General features: G+C 48.2%; 2 protein-coding genes across 2 annotated transcripts in view; one reads left to right on the plus strand and one right to left on the minus strand.

The window, feature by feature from the left end:
* Positions 1 to 180: 180 nt before the first annotated feature.
* Positions 181 to 9,442, minus strand: LOC146236156 (uncharacterized). The gene is made up of 10 exons (XM_084686470.1): positions 9,118 to 9,442; positions 8,195 to 8,556; positions 8,057 to 8,111; positions 7,428 to 7,757; positions 5,141 to 7,331; positions 4,964 to 5,017; positions 4,559 to 4,766; positions 4,261 to 4,394; positions 3,990 to 4,061; positions 181 to 3,299 (listed from the first exon to the last, which is right to left on the minus strand). The coding sequence occupies exons 2-10, from the start codon at positions 8,546 to 8,548 to the stop codon at positions 3,035 to 3,037; spliced, it is 3,663 nt and encodes a 1,220-aa protein (XP_084542596.1). The 5' UTR covers positions 8,549 to 8,556; positions 9,118 to 9,442; the 3' UTR covers positions 181 to 3,034.
* A 1,621-nt stretch (positions 9,443 to 11,063) lies between these two features.
* rabgap1 (RAB GTPase activating protein 1) overlaps positions 11,064 to 23,000 on the plus strand; it is a 41,543-nt gene continuing 29,606 nt past the window's right edge. The window contains exons 1-7 of the transcript XR_014740941.1: positions 11,064 to 11,198; positions 15,220 to 15,432; positions 18,494 to 18,523; positions 19,355 to 19,613; positions 19,779 to 19,992; positions 20,125 to 20,299; positions 21,189 to 21,346. The gene's annotated coding sequence lies outside the window, so the exon portion shown is untranslated. The remainder of the gene's footprint in view (positions 11,199 to 15,219; positions 15,433 to 18,493; positions 18,524 to 19,354; positions 19,614 to 19,778; positions 19,993 to 20,124; positions 20,300 to 21,188; positions 21,347 to 23,000) is intronic.

Here is a 23,000-nt window from a genome sequence, read left to right on the forward strand (position 1 = left end):
AGCTTCTTGTTTCGCGAAAGGACTTTGTCGCCCCCTACCGTCTCAACAATACAATTTCACATCGTCGATGAAATGTAGGTCTGCGGTGCATCTATTCTACGCTATGATGATCAGTGATGCGTTAACCTCTACTTGCTTCTCAAATATTTAAAATGCGCTTTAAAAGGTTTGATGATTCACTTGATGACAAAAGTTCAACACTATTTTATTCTTAAAAATATATTACAATGATTCACAATACTAACCTTTAGTGTTGGTCTGAGAGATGCAATAGGCTAGGCCTATTTGTTTAGAAATCACATCACAGGCTGGATGATAATCGGAGGGATCAAAAATAAAGGAAAAAGCAATACAAAATGATTTTTAAGGGATCCCAAATGTGTCACTTCCAATACAAACCAGTGTAAACACAAAACCATTTTACAAATCCAAGAAAAAAAAAATCTATTTCACATCACTCATTTATTTCTACCTCTCAGTCTGACCTTTGGAGGGGGTAACTAAGACAAATAGGTCCAAGAGAAACAAAGCAGTAGTCTAACCACAGAGATTGCAATTCGCACGAGTGCCCTTAGGTAAAGTCTTCACATACAGAAACACGCAACAAAACAACACCTATGTCGAGATTTTACATCCTTAAAATGATGATGGGTAACTGCTGTAGGTCCGTCGGATAATACGTTTATTTATGTCACAGACCTCATTTAGTACTAAGGAGACAGAGTTTGTGTTGATACTTTCCCACTTGATTGTGTTACTGATATGACCACGGAAAACCAAATGACATTAAACAACAGAGTAGGAACTGCTAATATGACCAACTTCCTTTTCTAATTAAGGACATTTTCCAATGAAAGAAAGACGTAACAGGCAGTTCGAATTTCGACAAAGGACTTCGAAGACGACTTGCACTAGTTGGGCAGTTTAGGCTAACAGTTCGACCTTGTGCCGCGTCACTCAAAACGCGTTACCTTCAAAAAGTCGTCCTCGATGCGTTACAAAGTCGACTTAAATCCGAAACTTAGTAGCTAAAGTGGTTTTGATATTGGACCACTGGAGTAGCTTAGGTTTTAAGTATATCGGTTTTATCTGTCGAGCTGGATAACTTGACCTGGAAGACCAGCCACACTCAGGCTCACGTGACAATGGCAGTGAAATATCTGAGTGAGTGTCGCCATCCGTCCAGTTGACCAGGCGGTGATGGATACACGTAGCCAGCAAAGTTCTCAATTTAAAAAGGCATCTGGAACAATTAAAAGATCCTTTGGCCGTGGCTAGCCATATAAGGTTACTGGACAGTGATGGGTGATGGTCTTTAAAAATAGGCGTCATAAGAAGCAGCATTTCCACATCAGAATTTAGGTATATCGGAACGGATTTTAAATGAAACTACAGATTTCGTCTGAACTTCACCATGACATAATACAAATATAACGTAGTGATGAGAGTGTAGCCTCCTTTTGTGTAGCAGCATAGGACCAAGGAGAGGAACTGTAAGCACACAGCCAGCCACGCACTCACGATTCAACAATGGAAATAGATTGGCAACACCTTGTTTTTAACACTTGCTTTCTTTCAGGTGCATTTGATTTAGTCTGCCAAACATCAAACTTGCTCTCTACTTTCAGGTCTATTTTTACTTTCTGAGTCACGCTACCTGTAAATCAAGTGCACCTGAGTATTTAAAAGGACGACTTTCAATAAAAGGTATATTCAGGCTACATGATTTGGCCTCAGCAGAGAACCAGTTTTGTCCCTGCTTAACTCTGGAAAACTTAATGCAATTACAACACAGGTGGATACCAAAATCCACAGCACAAAGAAAAATACATTTGCATATTTAACATCAAAAAGAAAAAACAATGTACCAAGACCACAAAACAGATCCACAGGATGGAACCTTTTACTTCTCGCATGGTTACCCGAGTCCACGCTCGTTTACCGGAGGATCAGTGAAATGTCAGCTGACCACGGTAAAGGTTGTTAAACACCAAGAGGCTGTCCTCTTCACACATGGGGATAGAAAGATACAATATAGAAAAGCAAAGAAAATAAACACTGATGTAGAACTGTATGAAAACATAATGGCCGAAGGATGGCTTTTGGCAGGACAAGGAGGGTGCAAACTAAGAGTATGTAAAAAAACAAAATCTAAACAAACTTCACAAGTACTGCAAAAAAACTCCCCTTAACTACTGTGATTCAAAACTGTCAATAGAGCAATGCTTCAGGCATTGAAGGAGTCGGTAGTCCACAACCTTTCCCAGCACACCAGGTTTTGATGGACAGGTGCCTCGACCAATCCTAGTCATACTGGTGGGTCCATAGCAGCCGGTCTGAAGTCAACGCTAACAGAGGATGGGGCAGGGTAGAGGAGGTAAAGCTGCACTGAGCCAATCGGAAACGGACGTGTACAAATGACCCGTCAGTGTCCAGTTGATGAGGTGATGAGAGGCGGGAAGAGGAGGATGAAGTGATGGCTGAGGTGGAGGTGATATCTGGTTGAGGTAAAAAAAGCAAAGTGCTCTGGTATGGGGTGGTGTCCATGTGCTTGTTAAAGTCTCCTCATGATGCATGACCATGTTCCCTGGCTGTGCTGGAGTGTGAGAACACACTCCTAAAGTACAGTATATACAAATGCTATAAATTATTCGCTTCTGATGCTCAAATAGTCTTTAAAAGAACCAAAAACCTATTGATAACTATGTTTATGTTGTGTTCGACAGCCTACTCTGTTGGACTGGTTAACTAAACTCCTCCAAAAAGGCACACGTATGGTCTCTTATTCCCTAGCACTGAGAGAACTTCAACATCCTCACGCTGATAGGAATAGCTAGGCATTCCACGTGCTTCAGAATTAGTACTCAACACCATCCAGTTCTATAATACCAGTCCTATTTAAATTCTTCTTTTTAAAAATATAATTCAAGCACACTAACTCAACTGACAGTGAGGAGGCTCAACCATGGCCCTGTTGTGTCTTGATCTGTGTCTGTCTTTAGGAAGTGGGGGCAGCACAGCATTGTGGGAATCCTCAGTCCTCCAGGCCCTCCCTGGAGAAGAAGTCCTCCAGCTCGCTCAGCCTCTCGATCAGCATGACGTCCAGGTCCACCTGGTCCCCGCGGCCCCTCCGGGCACGTCCTCGGGGCCCACGCAGGGGGGGCAAGTTGGTCCGCGCCTTGCGTTTACGTGGCAGGGTGAAATCGGGGAAATCCAGTACCCTCTTCCTCTTCTGGTGGCCGATGCAGACCAGAGAGCCGTTCTTCTCCTTGGGCTCCTCAAAGATGGTCTCCAGGCTCCTGGGGGGGGGGGGGGGTTTGTTAGACATAAAACTCTCCTGGGGCACAGGCCCCTGATCATTTTTTTTTCCTTTCAAGCTTGCTGCATACAACGCACTACTAGGCTACAGAAACTCCCCTTGCTTAACCCACTATACAACAGTTCAGGGACGCAGGTTTGTTATCAGCTTTGGCAGGGACATCAATAGTAAATGTGAGACTGTTTTTTTTTTTTAGCTTCATATAATATCCTTTTGATGTTTTAGTCAAAATACGATGATCGGTAGGCCTATCATTTAGAAACTATCTTTAGTTTTGTAATTTTTTCTTAGCCTACCTCAATTCTGACTTCAGAGTCCGACATCTGGACATTGTGCTGCAGTGGCTATTTAGCTCAGAAGAGCGCGCTGACATGGAATTCTGCGTGCATCAGTTTGTGTTTTCGCTTAAACACTTTTACAAGCGTTGATTGGGATACTGCGTACATTTTTTCATGGATTATCAATCTAAATGAGTGCACTGACCAATAAAGAAAGTTGTTAAAACTCAAACTTTAAACTTTAATGGGGCACAGCAGATTTATAGTGGGGCACGTGCCCCCCTAACGACACCCCTGGTGGGGGGGGGGGGGGGCAGCAATGTGTTACAAGATCCAAGAGAAGGAAAGAAAACGAGAGGAGGTGGCAGAGGGGAGGGACTCGGAACGCTCACCTGTTGGGAGTAGGGGATTTGTAGTTTTTATTAGTGTAGATCTCCTCCAGGCTGAACTCCTTCTTCTTCAGTCTGGTTGCCATGGAAACAGAAAAAAAGATTCCATGGTAAGAAAACTAAAATGTTCAAGAGCAGGAGGACATCTCCAAGTACAGGTGGACCAGTAGTACCACACCTTTGCTCCAATATTAATGATTGGATTGTTAGGTTTGTCTTGACACGTGTCCCCCATCGGACGACAGGATCGTAGATGCAAGGATGCTCCGCTCACCTCTTTGGCTTGGGCAGGCCCATCGGCGTGAGGTTGTTGTCCGGTTTGGGGACGGCCTTCCTTATGCGGATCTGGGAAACTCTCTTGGAGCGCTGGCCTGGCTGGGCCCCCACACTGGTATCATACTGACCCCCCTAAAGGAAACAGGGAGGAATGGATCGAAAGCGAGAGAGGCGTGAATAAGCTGGAACGCAGCACACACAGTATTGAGCCCAAATCAAAAGCGGTGACACTCGATCCTTGAGCCTCTAGGAGGCTTGCCCGTCCCCATAAACAGTGTTGCCCTCGCTGTCCTCACCTCCCGGGCCGCCCCGCGTCCGTGTAGCCCCGGGTACTTGACGTTGGCTCGGGCGAAGCTTGGCACGGGCTCGGGTGGGAGGAGGTCCAGACGCAGGACCTTGGGGCTGTGGGCCTTGGGGCTGTGGGCGTGATTAGTGGGGACAGAGCGGTCTGCGGCGAGGCGAACCCTGCGGTTCCGCCGTGCAGGAGGGGAGGTCAGGGTTGTGCTGAGGGCGGACACGCAATCACAAGGTCAACGTTAAAGCTGAGGACTGGGTTAAGCTTGGACTTAAGGTTTGGATTTTGGGAACATTCTGGTAAAGTGAATGTGTGTGAACCCACTCTTTATCTGTGTTTTAGCACGGCTCCACCTCTATGTTACAGGCTAATCCAAACAATAGCTGTTCAGATCCCGGCTACTCACCTTGATGTGGAGTTCCTGCTGCAAAGTGCCACGATCCCACCACCTCGAGCATAACTAAAAACACAAAGTTTAGGTGACATGTCAACAAGTAATCTATAAAAACAATTTGATTAGAATATTCAGTATGAATCCTTAGAGATGTGTGTGTGTGTGTGTGTGTGGGGAAGGGGCATAGACCTGTGGTCGTTATCCAGTCCTGGGGGGCCGGTGTAGTCCTTAAGGGGGGAGAGCGGGGGGTTCTTCACCTCAGACATAATCTGACAAAGCACCATTTCCACGGCGACCGGCGACAGCCTCATGAGGGGCGCGGGGCGCCTGTGTCTGAACCAGAGGCGGAAGGAGGCGGGAGACGAGATGGCGAGCGCCGTGGAGAGGCCAGCCCTGGAGGAGAACTCTCCCTGGGAGGGGAAGGGGGTGGAGACGGAGAGCAGGCATGACAGGCTCTGTGGCAAGGTGGAGGTGGTTGTTGGATAGCCGTCTCCAGCTCTGCCCAGCAGCTTGTGCAGGGGTGGGCTGCTGCTGCTGCTGGTACTGTGAGGGGAGAGAGCCGTGGGGCTGAGCTGCAGGGGGGAGAGGGGCAATAGAGGGCTCCCCAGCATCACCAGGGGCTGCCAGTGGTGGGACCCTTGGGTCTCCAGCTCTGGCAGGGGGAGGGGGCCTCCCTGGCTGCCCCCCTTTAGAGCTCGCCTCCTGGACGAGGAGTGCTCCTTTTCCCGGTGGCGCTGGAGCTTGGAGCTGAGGCAGCGTGGGAGGTCGGCAGGGCCCGAGTGTTTGTCCTGGAGCAGGGGGAGCTCGGGGCTGAGGCTGGGGCTGCTGGACATCATCTGGCTGGCTGTGTCCGCTAGCTGGAGCAGTAGGGACGCGTGGCCATCGTCACACGACGAACGGACATCGACCAGCAGAGCTTTGGAGGAGCCGTTCCGCGGGGAAGGGAGCTTGGACGCCACAGGGAGCCTGTCAAAGGAAACCCTGGCAGAGTGGAAGGCTAAGTGGGGTCGGTCAGAGACTCCTTGCCCACTCTGCGAGTCCCCTCCCCTGGACGCACCCTGGTCGGAACACTGGGCATACGAGCCTTGCTCTGCAGACCTCTGGCAGCGGGAGGAGGATGGAGACTGCTGACTGTGCAGGGTCAGGCAGAGGGAGCCCATGCCTGCATCACTAGATCCTGGCATTCCCCCTCCACCACAGGAGACCTTCATATTCTCTATGAAGTTCTGGTGCTGCCTCTCCTCTGCCACCTGGGTCCGGGCCCCAGCGCCTGCCAACGCTGCGGCTGAGGGGGGGACTTCAACACTGCAGAGGGGCTTCTCTTCCCTTTTGCTCCTCTTCTTCCTTCTCTCCACCTTCTGTTTCACCTCCTCCCGAACGGAATGGGAGAATGTGTGGAAAGTCGGGGGTGGACTAGTGATGCCTGACAGGATTTGAGTGCGAGGTGGACTTGTAATCCTTGGCTGACAGTGAGGGCGGGATGGACTACTGATGGCTGGCAGGATTTGAGTCCGGGGTGAATTAGTAATGCCTGGCTTATGGTGAGTATGAGGTGGACTAGCGATGCCTTGCAGGGTTTGAGTGTGGGTTGGGCTAGAGATGAGTGGCTGATAGAGACTATGGGGTGGACTATTAATGCCTGGCTGGTAGTGACTCCGGGGTGGACTAGCTATCTCTGATAGTGGGAGAGACACTCCAAATGCCTGGCCAGGCCTGCTCCCTCCTAGCAAGGTAACGGAATGTGAACAAGCCCCTGTGGGGATCAACGAGACCCCAGGAAGCAGGCAAGTGGTCCTACTACTGGTCATGACTGGGCACTTGGGAACACCAAGTGAGGCAGATGTCAAACGTGAGTGGGTGTGTGAGTCTGAATGGGAAGAGTGTGGGTGTGGCTGCGGCCCAAGTCCTGTCATTACTGTCCTGCTCCCCTGGGCTTCCACTGATTGGCCCGTCAAGGAAGGAAGAGGCGTGTCCTGGCTGTCGCTTGACTCGGTGTCCGCTAAAGCAGAGTTGACCAACCAGGTGAGGGCATCACGTCCCTTCTCAGCGGCAAGCTCCATGTCGAGGTCATCAGAGTCTGAGACGGGGGAGTAGCTCCTGGGCCTGCCCCTTTGGGAAGCTCCCCCCACCTGGGAAGGGGCAGGGGGTCCGCATCCAGAGACGCTGGCTGTTCCTTTCAACCCATGTTGTCCCTGGCTGCCCATCCTCATGTCTGGACTGGCGTTGGCTGTCAATGAGGTCCTTTTCCAGGGACACATTGTGATGCTCCACTTGTCCATGTCTGATTCACAAGGAGCTACTCCACATGGAGGATTTGGACTATGGGGTAAAATCTTGGTAAATTCCATCTTCTCTTCTTTCATTGTTTTTGGCTCCTTTGCTGTTGGGATATGGGAGTTGGAGTTAGCCATGGAAACATTTAGGAGTCCTTTTGCTGCTCTTGCTCTTACACCTAGATAGAAGCTCCACCACTTACCCAAGCCATGTGCAGGTGAAAGTTCCGGGCCGTGTTTAGAAGCTATGATGGAGGACATCCCCTGACACAGCTGATCCACCCGGCTGCTAATCTGTGCCAGGCTGTTGCCGTGCGCTGTGCCCTGCTGGCACAGCTCCTCCACCCTGCGCTCCACGACCTCCAGACGCTGGCACAGCGAACCAAGGACACCCGAGAGTAGGTGCTTCATTTCAGCCTGGTGGGCGGCCAGGCAGCGCTCCAGGACGCCCAGCTGCTCCCCAGTGGGACCAGCAGGAGGGGCAGGAGGGTAGGCGGTGGGGGAGGCCCAGGGGGGAGCTCTCGACAAGCTCTCTGGGGGAGAAGGTAGGAGGACATGGGTAGGTGAGGCTGAAAAGTCTAAGTTCTCTGCATAATGAAACACTTGATTAACGAAACCTTTTGAGATCTTTGTCAGCGTTTCTGGAGGATAGTGAGAGATAGTGACAATGTGAGAGGGATAGGAAAGGTAGAAGAGAGGGAAGGAGAACATGCAGTGAATGGCCTCAGCCTACATGGTATGCGCTTCACGCAGTGAGCCACGTAGGGGTTCCCACTTTATACATTTTAAGATTAGCAGATAATGATGAAAGCCGCTTGTCCATCCATGTTACCTTCATGACTTGTGTTAATCCACGGACTGCTTTTCGTGCTCTCTTTTTGAATACTCTGGAACGGAAAATGACGACATAAGACGGTAAGTTCCAAAGCATATACCTACAGCATACCTACATACTGTCGGCATTACCTACCTGGAGGTCTGTCATTGGTCTATGTGTTGCGTTGGTGTCCCCAGGTGCAGAGCTCCCATAGACCTGGTGCAGACTGTGGGCTGAGCCCATGACAGTTGTGGTCTGTCCCATTCTCTGAGCCAAATCCATTGCTGCTAGTCTTTCTCTACCCTCTGATGGTCTGTTGGGCTGAGGAAACGTAACAGACCTAATGCCCACGTTCCTCTGGCCCTGGTAGGACTCTCTGCAACCCACAACCACCCGCTCCTGGAGGTGATGGGGTAGAGGGGTAGGTGACTGGGTAGGGCATGGACCTGGAGGGTTAGGCACATGTGGACCCCCTTTTGAATCAGGTGGTCCAGACGAGAACATCATCTCATGGGCTAAAAGAACATGGTGAGCAGAAGATAAACAAGGAGGTTAGTTATTTACCGGATTCGTTTCCTCGTATCAAGGGTGACTGATGCTTTTTACTTCTCAAAATGAACAGAAGATAAACGAATCGGCTACGCAGCGATATTGCTCGTAAATTCTTTGTGGCGGCTAAAGAACACACTGTACAGTACCGAAGCTGAATAATCATGCACGCGTTTTTCGGGGGTCTGTTTTGTTACCCTGTCATTTGGTTGTTGACTTTGAGAGAGTAACTAGTTAGCAAGAAACATTAATTGGTTAATCATCACCATCTAGTTCTCCCCTCAGAAAATATTAGAGAGCTAGCTTTTATTACATGTATACGTTTCTGGGCAATATTGCATATTGAACCATGCGAATGTGTGAAAAGTTGACGCAAATACAACGGTAGATTCGGGCCCCAACGCTGCAGTGCATGCTGCTAGCAAGCTAGCTATGGTCGGACTTATCGGGCCCTGAACTACACAACAAGCATTTTGCTGGGTAAATATGTTTTGCCAAATGGTCGTTGTACAGGGGAAACCACTAACCTTGGCTCGTCTTCCCTCTGATCTCTCAAGCAACCGGCGGCTGTGGAAAGTTTGCTTCAGCAAAGGTTCCCCTTCTTCAACACCGAATTCCAGATTGCTGCTCCATTTCGATGTCCCGTAGCCGTATTTGCCGCTTCCGGTGAACGGACCTAGGCTAGTATTAATTCACACGACAGTAAAGTCGTAGAGCGTTAAACCAGTAGTAAGCCCATCAAACTATGCACAAACACAGAAACATTGATGACAACAAGATTTATATCAAGGACGCTATCAATCCAATGTTTCATTTGGCCAATGTAGTGGTTTTCAAAATAAATATATTGACGACATTGTGAGCAAGCATAGTGAGCAAGCCTCTAAAAGAATCATTTCCGGTTGATTTCAACAAAATATTCAAAAATAAAAGTCACAAAACAAAATCTACTTTGTATTATTTGTATTACCATTCTTTAGCAAAGAATGGTAATAAAACACACCGGATACAGTTACTATAACATTAACCAGATAATACTATTTCATTAATGCTAAATAGCTATTCAAACCAATCAAATCAAAATTGTAAATGTTTGGGTTCAATGAGTGATTCCGAAAACACTAGCTCTTGTGCTCCCACAACATGATAAAAACATTTCAGGAAAATTAGAGGAACATGATTATGTAAAATATGCAGGGGTATGGGAGGAGTGAAGGGAAGCATGGACACGGAAAAGGCCAGACATCACCACTGTGACCAGTGTGGGAGGAGCTTCAGTCATTCAGGAGACTTAATGAGACAGCAGCTTGTTCACTAAGGAGAGAAGCCGTACCACTGTGACCAGTGTGGGAAGAGCTTCAGTCATTCAGGAGACTTAAAGAAACACCAGCGTGTTCACTCAGGAGAGAAGCCGTACTACTGTGACCAATGTGAGAAGAGCTTCAGTCATTCAGGAAACTTAGAGAGACACCATCGTGTTCATTTAGGAGAAAAGCCGTACCACTGTGACCAGTGTGGGAAGAGCTTCAGTCAATCAGAAAACTTAGAGAGACACCAGCATGTTCACTCAGGAGGAAGGCCGTACCACTGTGACCAGTGTGGGAAGAGCTTCAGTCAGTCAGAACATTTAAAGAGACACTTTTGTTCTGTGAAGACTAGAACCTGTACTTTAGATCTCACTTAACAATTCAACATTGCATAGGAAATTTGTATTAATTATACAATATTTGATTTAACCTGAAAATGTATCTTGTATGTGAATGTAAACATAAAATACAGACTATGTAAGATTTTTTCATTGTTTATTAAATAAATGTATAATAATAATTCATTCTGTATCACTTTATATATATTTTTGCAATGCTACTCCCTTCCTTTCCTTCTTGGAAAATATTTTCCAAATATCTCACAACTCTCCATGTCAGACTATTACAGGTTCCATCATACATGTGTCTTTCCCTTGCATTTTTATGTACAATGTTCAGTTGTTCAATAAATACTTTTTTATACTGGGTTTGGACCTGTTGGTTTAAACACTTGCATTCCCCAATACAAATATTTCTTTTTTTTACAGCTTGCAGTGTCGCTATTTGTCCACTAGATAGAACCAATGACTTATGTTATATAGTTATACTATTGGGTGAGTTTTCACTCTATGAACACTTTATTCATGATATAGAACGTGGTGTCTCTCTGGTTGCTCTGGGACAGAGTAATTTGAATATAGCTGCAAGTAGCAATGGCGGATTTGTAAATTTTGTAATATTTTGCAATTTTGCGGAGGAATCCGCCATTGCTGCTTGCAGCTATACTTCTTGAACATATTTATAAAAAATGTATTTTCTCTAGCAATACTTTTCTTGCAACATATTTCATTTCATTACTTGCATCCGAACTAACCAATCCTGCTGCTCACCATCGAAACGGAAAGTTGATCGAGAAACCTCACCCTACTCAACAGCACGCATGCGCAGTGGCACTGGCTTTGAGGTTGGTTGGGTTTGTGTTGACAGCAGCTGCAGCCACCAGTAATTGCAGTCGCTGATGTTGCTGTATAGTGCAATGTTATGTCAAACGTTTTTGGATTAATACACTATTTTGGAAACAGGTAAGATACTTGACACCTCTCGGTGTCTCTCTGCTGAATGACAGGCGTCTCCCTTTACGATGTTATTGTAGATAACAGCTAACGTAAGCTAGCTCGCTAATGCAGTTTAGCGAACTACTGCCTGGTAGTGCTAGCCTAGCTAGCATTGACATCGGGTACCATAGAGGCAAATCGGGAAAGGCCTGAGCTACGTTACTAGCTCTAGTTTCGTGCATTGCAATGTTAACGTTAGTATGCCAGATGTGATGATCGAAAAAACAGACTTTATAGTACAAACAATATGTTTCTTCCCATCTAGGTAGCCTAGTTAGTGAACAGCAGAAACCCTTAACGGGTGTGTTGTTGCTAGCAGCATAGCTGCTTTTTGCATTGAACACGCAATGCGTAACGTTATTTAGGCTAGCTTGCTGACAGCGTTTTTGTTTCCTTATCAAGCGTTTACCCTCTACTAGCTTGATATAACCGAGCCAGCTGCATATTTTGACAACATTTTTAATGCAGGCTAACTGTCGGACTTGTGTGACAAGACAACTCGGTTTGCGATGAGCAGGTGTTGTCATGGGAACGCGAACAGGTTCCATGTCTCAAGATTCACCTGATTATCAACTTGCGGAAACCACCGTAGGGCTCAACAAGCGACAGCTTTTCCCTACGAATGATATGCAAATATATAGTTTGCTAAAACAACCGTGCCTTTATTTATTAATGGAAAAGTATTTGCTAATTGCCAATCTGCTATGTTAGATTGGCAAGATGTCCCCTCTTAAAAGGAAAACAAAAACGAATTCGTTAAGTGTACGTATCTATCGAACTAATTAAACCAGGTGTTTGTAAGAACTGTCTCATACTGTAGGGTAGGTCAGCCATAGACGACTTCTCCTTTGTGGATGACCTGGTTTGTATTCTATGCCCGAGTACCACCTGCTCGAGCTTCTCATCCCAGTTTTCTACACTTCTCTCTACTCTTCTTGGTTTCCATCTGCAGTCAAACTCATCTACACTCCTTCGTTCACAAACTCCCAGCATTGGCAGGCTTGGGTTTCTACTCTGTTTTATTTTCAGTACATTAGTGCGCAGGGAGGACACTTCCACACACTCAGACAGGTAGTGTGGCTCCCCTTATGCTTGTATATAATCTAGAAGTGGAAAATATCAGTAGTGAGGAAGCAGAAGTGCTGAGTCCAGGCAAGCTAAGGTGTGTCAGTAGTACTTGGCCAGAAGTTGTTTGCCCATATTTAAATTTGATATTGTGCAATTTATTAAGGGAAGGGCTGCAGCACATTTGCTGTAGCAGGACATGGTGTAGCAGGACATGGTTGCAAACTAGGAACATATTGTCAGTCTAAACGGCTGTCTGACTGAATGAGCTGGCTGCTGCGGAGCTCACTGTTCTGTTCTGAATGAGATGGTTATCATTGCACACACACAGACACTTACACTGTCACACACTTGTACACACACACCAACACAATGTGAATGGGTTAGGCCCTGTCATTTCTTTCTCTCTCTCTCTCTCTCTCTCTCTCTCTCTCTCTCTCTCTCTCTCTCTCTCTCTCTCTCTCTCTCTCTCTCTCACACACACACCAACACAATGTGAATAGGGTAGGCTCTCTCTCTCCTTTCTTTCTGACTCTTTCTTTCATACCTTTCTCTCTCTCTTTCTCTGTCTGTCTGTCTGTCTGTCTGTCTGTCTGTCTGTCTGTCTCTCTCTCTCTCTCTCTCTCTCTCTCTCTCTCTCTCTCTCTCTCTCTCTCTCTCTCTCTCTCTCTCTCTCTCTCTCTCTCTCGCGCTCTCTCTCTCTCTCTGAAATCAGTGCTGAGAGTGAGCTTTAAGGGGATGCCTCAGTGCTTGGCTGCAGTGCTGTCCCTGGTGGGAAGCAAAGGCCTCAGCTGGCAGCCTCGGGTTCAACCATTTCATTTGCAGAGGGAGACGGAGGGATGGAGGGAGATGGATGGATAGATGGAGAAGGTGCAAGGTGGTATTAGGAAGGGGTGTGTTAGGAACTCGGGCGGCACTAGAGCAGGAAGGAAGTCCATCAGAGGCGGAAACATATGACACTGCTGCCCATGAAAACCTCAACACCAAGAAACCAGTACAACTAGAACTTCTTCCCTTTCTGTACGTTAGGCCTCAGACTGATCAGTGTCAGGAAAATATGGGTTGTTGACCCGACCCAGACCCACAGGTGGTCTGGCTGTCTTAAGTGCTAACAAGAGTCTCCCTTCCGCATACTCAACCATGCCGGGATACTCTTTTAAAGTGTGTCTTGTCATAAATGCGCTGAACATTTCGTCGTGATGTTTCTTGTGAGAGGGAAGGGTGAAAGGGGTTGTCATGGTAACACACAGCTGGCAATAGTTCTACAGGAAACTGCTCCTTGCTGCATAAGCTCAGCCCTCCCCCCCCCCCCTTCTTCCCTCCACACTCTTTTCTTCCCCTACATGGATTGAAAGAGGGAGGGAGATGGAGAGAAAGAGAGAGGGAGGAAACATTAGCTTGTGTTAAGTCCTCTGTCCGGAGTCTGCAGCGCTAGTCTCTATTTGGCTCCAAAGCCCAGCCCGAGGAGAGAGAGGGGAGAGAGAGACAGACGGGGAGAGGAGGCTGGACTGGGTCTGCTTGACAAGGCAGCCATTATGAGGCAGGGAGCGGAGCAGAACAAGGCAGGGTGTCAGCAGGAAACAGCGGTGTCCTGTGTCTCTGACGGGGGGGGGGGACCGAGCTCAACATGGGAAGGAGGGTGACTGAGCATCATCTGAGGAAGGGCTGGGCCATCATGACCAGTCAGCCGCTCCTGTCTTCCTTCTCACCCGTCTTTGTCCCTCAGTGACACAGAACCTGTCAGGCAACTCACCTGCTTTTGCCGCAAAAGCTGAAAAAGGACACCCGGCCTCAATGGTTCCTCGTCTCAACAGTTGAACAGCGGCCATTTTGTGCTGGCCTGAAACCTTTTGCACCTTTTAGATGACCGCCAGAGAGTACAACTGAGAAACCTAGCTTCATCCAACACATGCTGTTCTGTGCTGATGATAAAGTTGTGTGCGCCCGTGTGTGTTTGCATGCTCCCATGTTTGTTCCTCATATTTCTTCATTGTTGGACCAGGGAGGCGGAGACAGACAGAAATAGCCCTGTATGGACTTGACCCTTGGCCAAAACCCTCTGTTGTACTTCTCTTCCTGTTACTCACTGGCACCTCCATTCTCACTCCGCTCGGCCTCTCTCTCTCTCTCTCTCTCTCTCTCTCTCTCTCTCTCTCTCTCTCTCTCTCTCTCTCTCTCTCTCTCTCTCTCTCTCTCTCTCTCTCTCTCTCTCTCTCTCTCTCTCTCTCTCTCTCTCTCTCTCTCTCTCTCTCTCTCTCTCTCTCTCTCTCTTTCTTTCCCAACAACTCACACGGTCATGGATGATCTGCTACACTTACAAATGCTGCATAATGTAGCAGGTTCTACGTTCCTGTAGAAATGAGAAAGATGTTTAAAATAAGGGAACAGCTAAGGCTTTATGTTTCTGGGCCCTGGAGACTTCCCTCTGTCTCCAGCCTGGGCTCTGCTGGGGCTGTTTTGCATGGCCGTCTGCTCTGCAGACCCGGGGAGGCAGAGTGCCTGTCATGTGATCTTCCCTAGGGGAGAGGGAGAAAAACAATCTTTCTGCTACCTAGTGCAGTTTGGTATTTCCTTTGAAAATCGCCATGGGGATGAATGATGTGTTGGATGGATGGATGAGTAGATTGATGAATGAAAGGATGAGTGGTGGGATGGATGGGTGAATGAACACCAGAAAATACAGTTTGTGACAAGTTCTCCCTCATCCACTGCCACTTTGGCCTCCAGTTGTCCGATGCCTGATTTGGCATCTTCATATCTTTGTACAGTATCACATCATAGTGGCGAATGACAATCTACATTTTGAGACCAGATTATCTTGAACAATCCCCAAACGAGCCCAAAATGCTTTTCATGGTTTCATCTCATTTCCTTTTTCCTTCCTTCTTTCTTCTCATTTTCTTTCCTTTCTTTCTTTCCCCAGGTGATTTTGCCCCTCATTCCCCCTCATTCATGTGCCTGCCAGTGGCTTGGGTTAGCAGTCATGGATGACAAGGCTCCGGTGGGGAAGATTAGTGTGTCGTCGGACTCAGTGTCCACCATCAACAGTGAGGATTTTGTCCTGGTCTCCCGCCTGGGGGACGAGACCCCGTCCTCCACTAATAACGGTAGCGATGATGAAAAGACAGGACTGAAGGTAAGACTCACCACCGGCCCCAGGAGATGAGGTGCAGCCCTGGGCCCCGGCCCGGCCACGGTTCTGTTCACTTATGGGTTTGGCCAGATGGGTCATCACCTTCAACTCACCTTCTCATTGGCTAGATGTACAGTAGCCTTGTATTTCCATATTGGAATCTCAGAGTAGAGTGCTGGTGCAAGATCAGGTCTTGGCATGGTCCATATACATGCATTTAAAAAATATCAACTGGTCCTCTGTCGAATCTTCTACTTTGAGACAGATCTATAAAAATGGGCCCTGGTGCATGTCTGGATGTGTCTCAATAGGTGGTGTACCATGAGATGGCAAATAGTTAAATTCTTAGAAAAAGAGGCCACTGTAGACTTTTGCATGTACCCATTGTATTGTAAAGTCACTGAGACTATAGGTTCAATTGTATGAAGTCAACCCACCTATATGTCACATCATACAGCAGTGTCGGATCGGGTCGTTGGGGTACTCGACGCGCCGCGTCAGGTCAGGTGTTTTCGTGTTGTCTCGGGTCTTACTTTTCTCTGTCTTTGAGCGCACATGCCCAGTGCAAATGTTGACTACTATCTCGGCACGCGACGGGTGGACATAAAGTGGATCCCGATAAAATAACGTGTGTCCACTGTTCCATAACGCTGTTCCTCACCTGTGCCTTCAAGGCACCTCTGAGAGGATCTTCAGTACGGCAGGAGTGACCATATCAAAAAAGATATCGAGTTGACCCGAAAACGGTGAACATATTATTATTTTCGATATAAGTCGAAACTATACGTGATCTGGTGAAAAGTGAATTCTATATACTTGCAGGGGTTCCCAATCCTGGTCCTCGGGCCTCCCTGCCCTGCATGTTTTAGATGTTTCCCTGTTCCAACACACCTGATTCTAATGAATGGTCGTGAGCAGGTTTCTGCATAACTAGATAACGACCCATTCATTTGAATCAGGTGTGTTGGAGCAGGGAAACATCTAAATCATGGAGGACAGGGGGTACTTGAGGACCAGGGTTGGGAACCCTTGCCATATAGTGATTGATATGCATATGTTTTGATTGAGCAGTGAAAGACATGCAGCAGGGTTGATAACAATGTATTTCTTTCCCACTAAATTGTGGTAGCCTACTTCTACAATCAAGAATGTTTTTGTGAAAAACATTTGCTTTGTTTATTTCATGCACATGCAATGTGATCGTTACCAACAACACAACCCAAATAACGCAGTTAATGAAAAGTAAAAAATAAACTAAAATGTAAAAATTCTAACGATTTCTGTTAGAAGGCTAGGCGGGGATCCTAAGCCTTTTCAATGCTGGAAAAATCCTAAAATAGCGTCATAAGAACTGTAAAATTCTTATGACTTGGCTAGCAACATATAGGCCAGTGGTTCTTAACCCTGGTCCTCACAGGGACCCCCTGTCCTGCATGTTTTAGATGTTTCTGGGCTCCAACACACCTGATTCAAATGCATGTTCGTTACCAGGCTTCTACAGAGCTAGATAACGACCCTTTAATTTGAATCAGGTGTGTTGGAGCAGGGAAACATCTAAAACATGCAGGACAGGGGTTCACTAAGGACAGGGTTAAGAACCACTGATCTCGGCATATACGCATTAGCATCAAAATAAATTAAAAAGTAGCCTAAATAATTAAAAAAAATCTGTATACAGCATTGAAGAAAAAAGAATATACAAAAAGTATACAAAGATTTTACTAGGGTCATTTTTTTTTACTGACTGGAAAAAAGTCCTGACCCGAGCTTTGCACTGCATAATCGTGTCTGCCTCGACCGTGTTAAATGCCCATTGTTTCAACACTGTCATACAGTAGCTTTAGCGGCAGGGCTTTCCTTCTTGGACCAGTGACATGAAGTTCTCCATCTCTGAAAACACCCCCTGATTGAATGCAATTCATTGTCATACTGTAACCAAACCAAACCACCCAGAGCAACCATGCTGTCATGCCTTTTTCACTCACTAACTCACTCACAGAGTCACTCACCCCCCCGCCGCCCACCCACACAATTTGTGTTGTGCCGGATAGACCCTAGGATCTCATTGGTTTTGGTTGTTGAGGAGGCAATGCTGCAATGTCATTTCCTGCTTAATGTCAGACTGTAAGGAGATGACCATTTGATGGGTCACTCAACCGCAGGGAGGTAGGATGGCATGGAGGATGAGCTGCAGAGAGGAAGGGGAGGAAGGATGGATGGATCGGTGCTGGATGGAGAGAGGCAGGAATGGACGGAGAAATCAAAAGAGGTAGTCCCTGGAGGGAGAGCTGCAGATCGAGACGGATGGATTGGAGGGGGGCAGCTTTTTAAGAGAGAGATGAAGAAGAAGAAAAAAGGAACGGGTGAGGGCGTAATGAAGGCTGGCATGAAATAGTGCTAAGGGAGGACGCAGTGAGTGGCTGGTTGAAGGGATGGAGGGAGCAGGGCTCTCATCCTGTGTGACTCACAGCCTCCTGTTTTAGACTGTCCATCTACACAACTAGTCTGACAGGCTGTTTATCCTCTATCTTTCTCTCTGTCTCTTTCTGTATCGGCATGTAACCCTTACGACCACTGACATTGTGCACAAATCGAATCATTTACAGTTCTTTCGTCTGGAATGTATCTGTAACGAAGCCTTTTTTAAAAGTCCCTGTTACTGAGGTAGTATCTAAAATGAACCAGAGGGTGGCGCCAGCAGACCAACAAATGCCCACTACGAATGCTGTAATAGTACCTCCAACAGCAGCGTTCCCATCACTCTTCATACAACTCAAGCAGAAGACCAGAAACCCAGCATGTGAATGGCAGAGTAGGATCAAGGAAAGGCGGTTAGCAGGCGGCTATTTCAACTGTAGCCCTCGGTTACATCTTTCTTCTATTTGATCCCCACCTCTCATACCCCATTCATCGGTTTGGTCAATCAGGTGTGGTTTCTACCCCCCCCCCCCCTTACCTGTTTACCTGTCCCCTCCCTCCCCCCTCCCTCCCCCAAGTCATGATCAGGTGCAGAGGCTTGTAGTGAGGGGGGTTTGTCTGTCTAAACCTGTTGTTTGTTACACAGGTGATTTCTGAGGAAGGGGTCAGCTTTAAGGTCAGTCTCCCTTTCTGTCTCTCTCTCTCTCTCTCTCTCTCTCTCTCTCTCTCTCTCGCTCTCTCTCACACACTCTTTTTCTCTGTCTGTCTGTCTCAGTGCTGTGCATATGTGGTGATTTTGTCTGTGCTGTCTGTAATTTTATTGGCTGATGAGTTCATCGACCGATAGATGTGACGGCCTTAGCTATGCTTGGATTGTTGCCGTGGCGCTAGTGATAAGGCTCCCCATAGGCAGGCCTTGGTACAGCTCCAAGTTATCCCCCCACTAGACTCCTTGAGCCTAGTTTAGTTAAGCTTAGTTTAGTCTAGCCTAGCCCAGCCAAGCCTGCTGCTCAGCTCTGTGTTTAGTGGACAGATACAGTGGACCTAGTAGTAGCCAATCATATCTTATTGTCTATGGGACTACAGTAGTTGCATTTGACGTACAGTACATGGAAATCCACATCCAGGTAGTATAGATAATTCACACTCTAAATTAACTTACTAATCATGGATGCTTCATTGGGCCTAATCAGACATTGAGTTAACACCTCCCACCACAGTCACAGATCTCCCTTCCCATCAGATACACCCTGGTAATCATGAAATAACAACCCCATGGATGGCACCAGCCTAGGTCTATAGTATATGTTGCTTATGGCAAGTGGCCAATTTCCAGCCGCTGTGTGTATTTCCGCACTAGCTGCAGAAAGGGCTTAGCTTTCAGCTTCCCAATTACAGTTGATCCATAGCTCTATTGCTACACAATGGACCTTGGTATTGCATCAGTACTTCTTAATGTATACGTGTATGTGATTGTGTGCGGTGTGTACGTGTGTGTGTGTGTCAGATCGTGGGGAACGGCAGTGAGCAGCAGCTACAGAGGGAGCTGGAGGATGTTCTGATGGAGCCATCTGGAGCGGAGCAGGGGGGCGGGTCTGGACCCAGGCCGGACCACGAGGCCGGGGGGGACCACGGGGACCACCCCACCACGACAGCACCGTCCGAGCCCGGCGCCGAGCTCCCCGGCACCCCCCCACTGAAGGTGGAGATGGTGCTGCCCGTGCAGACAGCCCAGGAGAGCGAGCTGAACGAGAGGTCGTACAGAGGTGAGGCAGTCCCACTAGGCTTACGCACGCACGCACACTATCTCTCTCTCACTCACTGACTCACTCATTCATTCTCTGTCTTCAAACTCCCCCTCTGTATCCACCCATACCCCCCTCCCCATGTGTATGTGTGCCCCCCCCCCATCCCTCCCTCCCTCCCACCAGGAGAGGAGTCTTCCTCGGAGGGCAGCCCAGGGACCCCCATCCCGGACGAGGACAGCGTGGTGTTCAGCCAGCTGACCTACCTGGGCTGTGCCTCGGTCAACGCCCCCCGCAGCGAGGTGGAGGCCCTCCGCATGATGACCACCCTCAGGGGGCTGTGCCAGCTGCCCATCGACGTCACCCTCTCCGTGCCTGGCGTCTCCGAGGGCACCGTCAGGTCGGTCCCCCAACTGTCCCCCCCCACACACACACACACACACACACACACACACACACACAGCCCCGCGCGTACAAGCGTTGACGCAAACGCTTTTTTGGGGACGGCGTCTCCTGTGGGTTTGCTCCTCAGGTTGCTGGACCCCCAGACCGGCACGGAGATTGCCAGCTACCCCATCTACAAGATCCTGTTCTGCGTGCGCGGCCACGACGGCACGGACGAGAGCGACTGCTTCGCCTTCACGGAGAGCCACCACAACGCCGAGATCTTCCGCATCCACGTCTTCCGCTGCCAGATCCAGGAGGCGGTGAGGGACACACACACACACACACACACACACAGCTGCCTACACACATGCATACACAGTAACTGCGATGACAGATGAGGAACTGCAGGTGGAGCTAGAGCTCCAGCCAGAGACTTCCCAATATTCAAGTCGTCCATGACTCCAAACACGCTCACACACACATGTGGCGTGAGGTGCGAGAGCGCTCCTACTGTGATGTTTACACCTGGCCAGACTGAGCCTGTGGCTTCTGTCTACACAGACACGGGCATTCCACATGTGTTTATGTCTACTTTTGTTCTGGCCTGGCCTGGCTTGGCCTGGCCTAGATAAGGCTGCAGGTTTTTATACCAGTCCAGGTTTATACCAGTCCAGGTTTTATCATGCCCTCCCTTTAGGGGACATGTTTGTGTGGCACACACCATCATCTCCTGGAGGACCCAATGTCTCCCATGTCTGTGTTTACAAGTGTGTGAATGTTTGTGTGTGTGGTTACATTTAGTCATTTAGCAGACGCTCTTATCCCGAGGGACTTACAGTAAGTACAGGGACATTCACCCGAGGCAAGTAGGGTGAACTGCCTTGCCCAGGGACACAACGTCATTCGGCACGGCTGGCAATTGAACCGGCAACCTTCTGATTGGTAGCCCGACTCCCTTACCGCTCAGCCATCTGACCCCTGGTTACATGAGCCGACACTAGAGAGCGTGTTTAGGAGGAGAGCCAGGCTGTGTGAATACTCGATGACTGACCAGCTGTAGAGTTGTTAGTTCATTAGCTGAGTCTCCGGACATGCCTTGCAGCAACGCAACGTGGCACTGCCCACACGCTGCAAATAGAACCCACGCCTTCCTAATGACTGTATCCTGTCTCCTCCTTTGTGTGTGTGTGTGTGTGTGTGTGTGCGCAGGTCAGCAGAATACTCTACAGCTTTGCCACGGCATTCCGGCGGTCGGCCAAGAAGCCCGTGTTGTCGACTCAGGCCCCGCCCCTGACGCCGGACAGCGACGTCTTCACCTTCACCGTCAGCCTGGAGATCAAGGAGGATGATGGGAAGGGCACCTTCAGGTATGGCATGTCGCTGTGACAGTGGGTCGGGCCAATCCGATGAAGGCCCTTGGCTTCTGTGGAATTCTCTTTGTTGAAAACACAAACTTCCATCCTCTACCGCTAACCCCAATAACCGTAACCCATCCACCATCCTAAAGTACTGGACGGGGGGGAAGAAGCTGTGGGGTATTAAGGTTCAGGTCTTGTAGATTGAAGCCCTCCTCCAGTCTGGCTCAGTCCACTGTGAGGAAGAAGGAAGGAAGATCTTGAGGCAGCTTTGTCTATGTGTCACTGTGTTATGTTCCCCCACTCCTCACACGCGGAGTGAATTAGCTGAGATCTGTGGCAACCCCCCGTCTCCAAGGGAACATGCCCTTCAGCCACCCAGGAAATGATACATTTAGAGTGAGGAGGCTTTTTTCTTTTCTTGGCTTCTTTTTTTTTTCCTGACACTTTTCTTTGAAGTGTCGACATAATCCTGCAATGGATCATCCCTCCACACAGCTTCACAAAGAGACTACCCCCCCCCCAGTTCTCCTCTCTCAACATATCCTTTGTTATCTATCTATCTGCCTATCCTATCTCTTCTTCCTCTATCTCCCTTTTCATCTTTCTTTTTCTCTTTCTTTGTCCATCAAATCTCTCTTTCATACCTCGTCCTCTCTTTCTGCACTCTGCCAATTCTCTATGTCGCCCCGGTTCTACCTTTCTCTCCCCTCTCTTATCCACCCAACCCATCCATCCTTCGATCATTCTGTCTTTCTCTTTACCCAACCAGTCTCTCTCTCTCTCTCTCTGTCTCTCTCTCTCTCTCTCTCTCTCTCTGTGTCTCTCTCTCTCTCTCTCTCTGTCTCTCTCTCTCTCTCTCTGTCTCTCTCTGTCTCGCTCCGTGCTTCTCTCCTGACACATCCTTGTTCTGACTGCTGTGTGTTATGTCTGTTCAGACCCGTCACTTCCTCAGAAATAAACGTCCAAACAGCCACAGACTATACATGGCTTGTTCGGAGGGGGGGGGGAAAGTGGTGGATATTTTTAGACAGACGCATATTTCCTGCTCATTAAATCTCGGGTGATTATTTGTGGAATGTTTAGATCTGAAGCTCAGTTCTCACACGCTAGTGATAGGCAAGTCTGTGAAAATGCTGAGAAACGCATGAGAGAGACACAGCACTCAAAAGCCTCAGATTTGTTTTCTGTGCGTGTGGCAGTGATCTACATATGATTGGTTAGAGGGTGAGACTTGATAGAAACAGCTGTGCCGGCATCCCCTACAGAAGGTGGACCCTAATGACGTGCAAATGAGCGAGTGCATCATGACCCCGGGTTGATTCCTCCCTTGAAGGAGCTGGCAGACTTGGCGTGTCTCCGCCTGTGTGCACCCAGGTGGATCCATGACCTCATCCCCAGATCTCTTCTGGATTTCATTTGAGGAGGGCCTCATGTTTGACCGCAAACTGTAAAACCTTGTCTGTAGTCATTCACTTCTTTGCGCTCCTGGTTTGCTGGTGTGTGTGTATTTCTCATAGATGGTTTGTGACTTAGGGAATAAAGAGGCCTCTTTTGATCATGTTGAATAAATCAAATCAAATCAAATCAAATTTATTTGTATAGCCCTTTTTACACGCAAGCATGTCACAGAGGGCTTCACATACGCCCATAGAACTGCCCCTCA

This window comes from Hypomesus nipponensis, chromosome 22 (assembly GCF_054491055.1).
Source record: "Hypomesus nipponensis isolate SF chromosome 22, ASM5449105v1, whole genome shotgun sequence".
NCBI classification, from domain to species: domain Eukaryota; kingdom Metazoa; phylum Chordata; class Actinopteri; order Osmeriformes; family Osmeridae; genus Hypomesus; species Hypomesus nipponensis.

Bases quoted from the DNA above. Each gene is read 5' to 3' on its own strand.
- LOC146236156 (XM_084686470.1), bottom strand. From the start codon at position 8,548: ATGATGTTCTCGTCTGGACCACCTGATTCAAAAGGGGGTCCACATGTG. The intron at 7,332-7,427 runs GTAAGTGGTGGA...ATATCCCAACAG, and splicing joins TTCACCTGCACATGGCTTGG to CAAAGGAGCCAAAAACAATG. The intron at 4,767-4,963 runs GTGAGTAGCCGG...GTCCGCCCTCAG, and splicing joins AGCAGGAACTCCACATCAAG to CACAACCCTGACCTCCCCTC.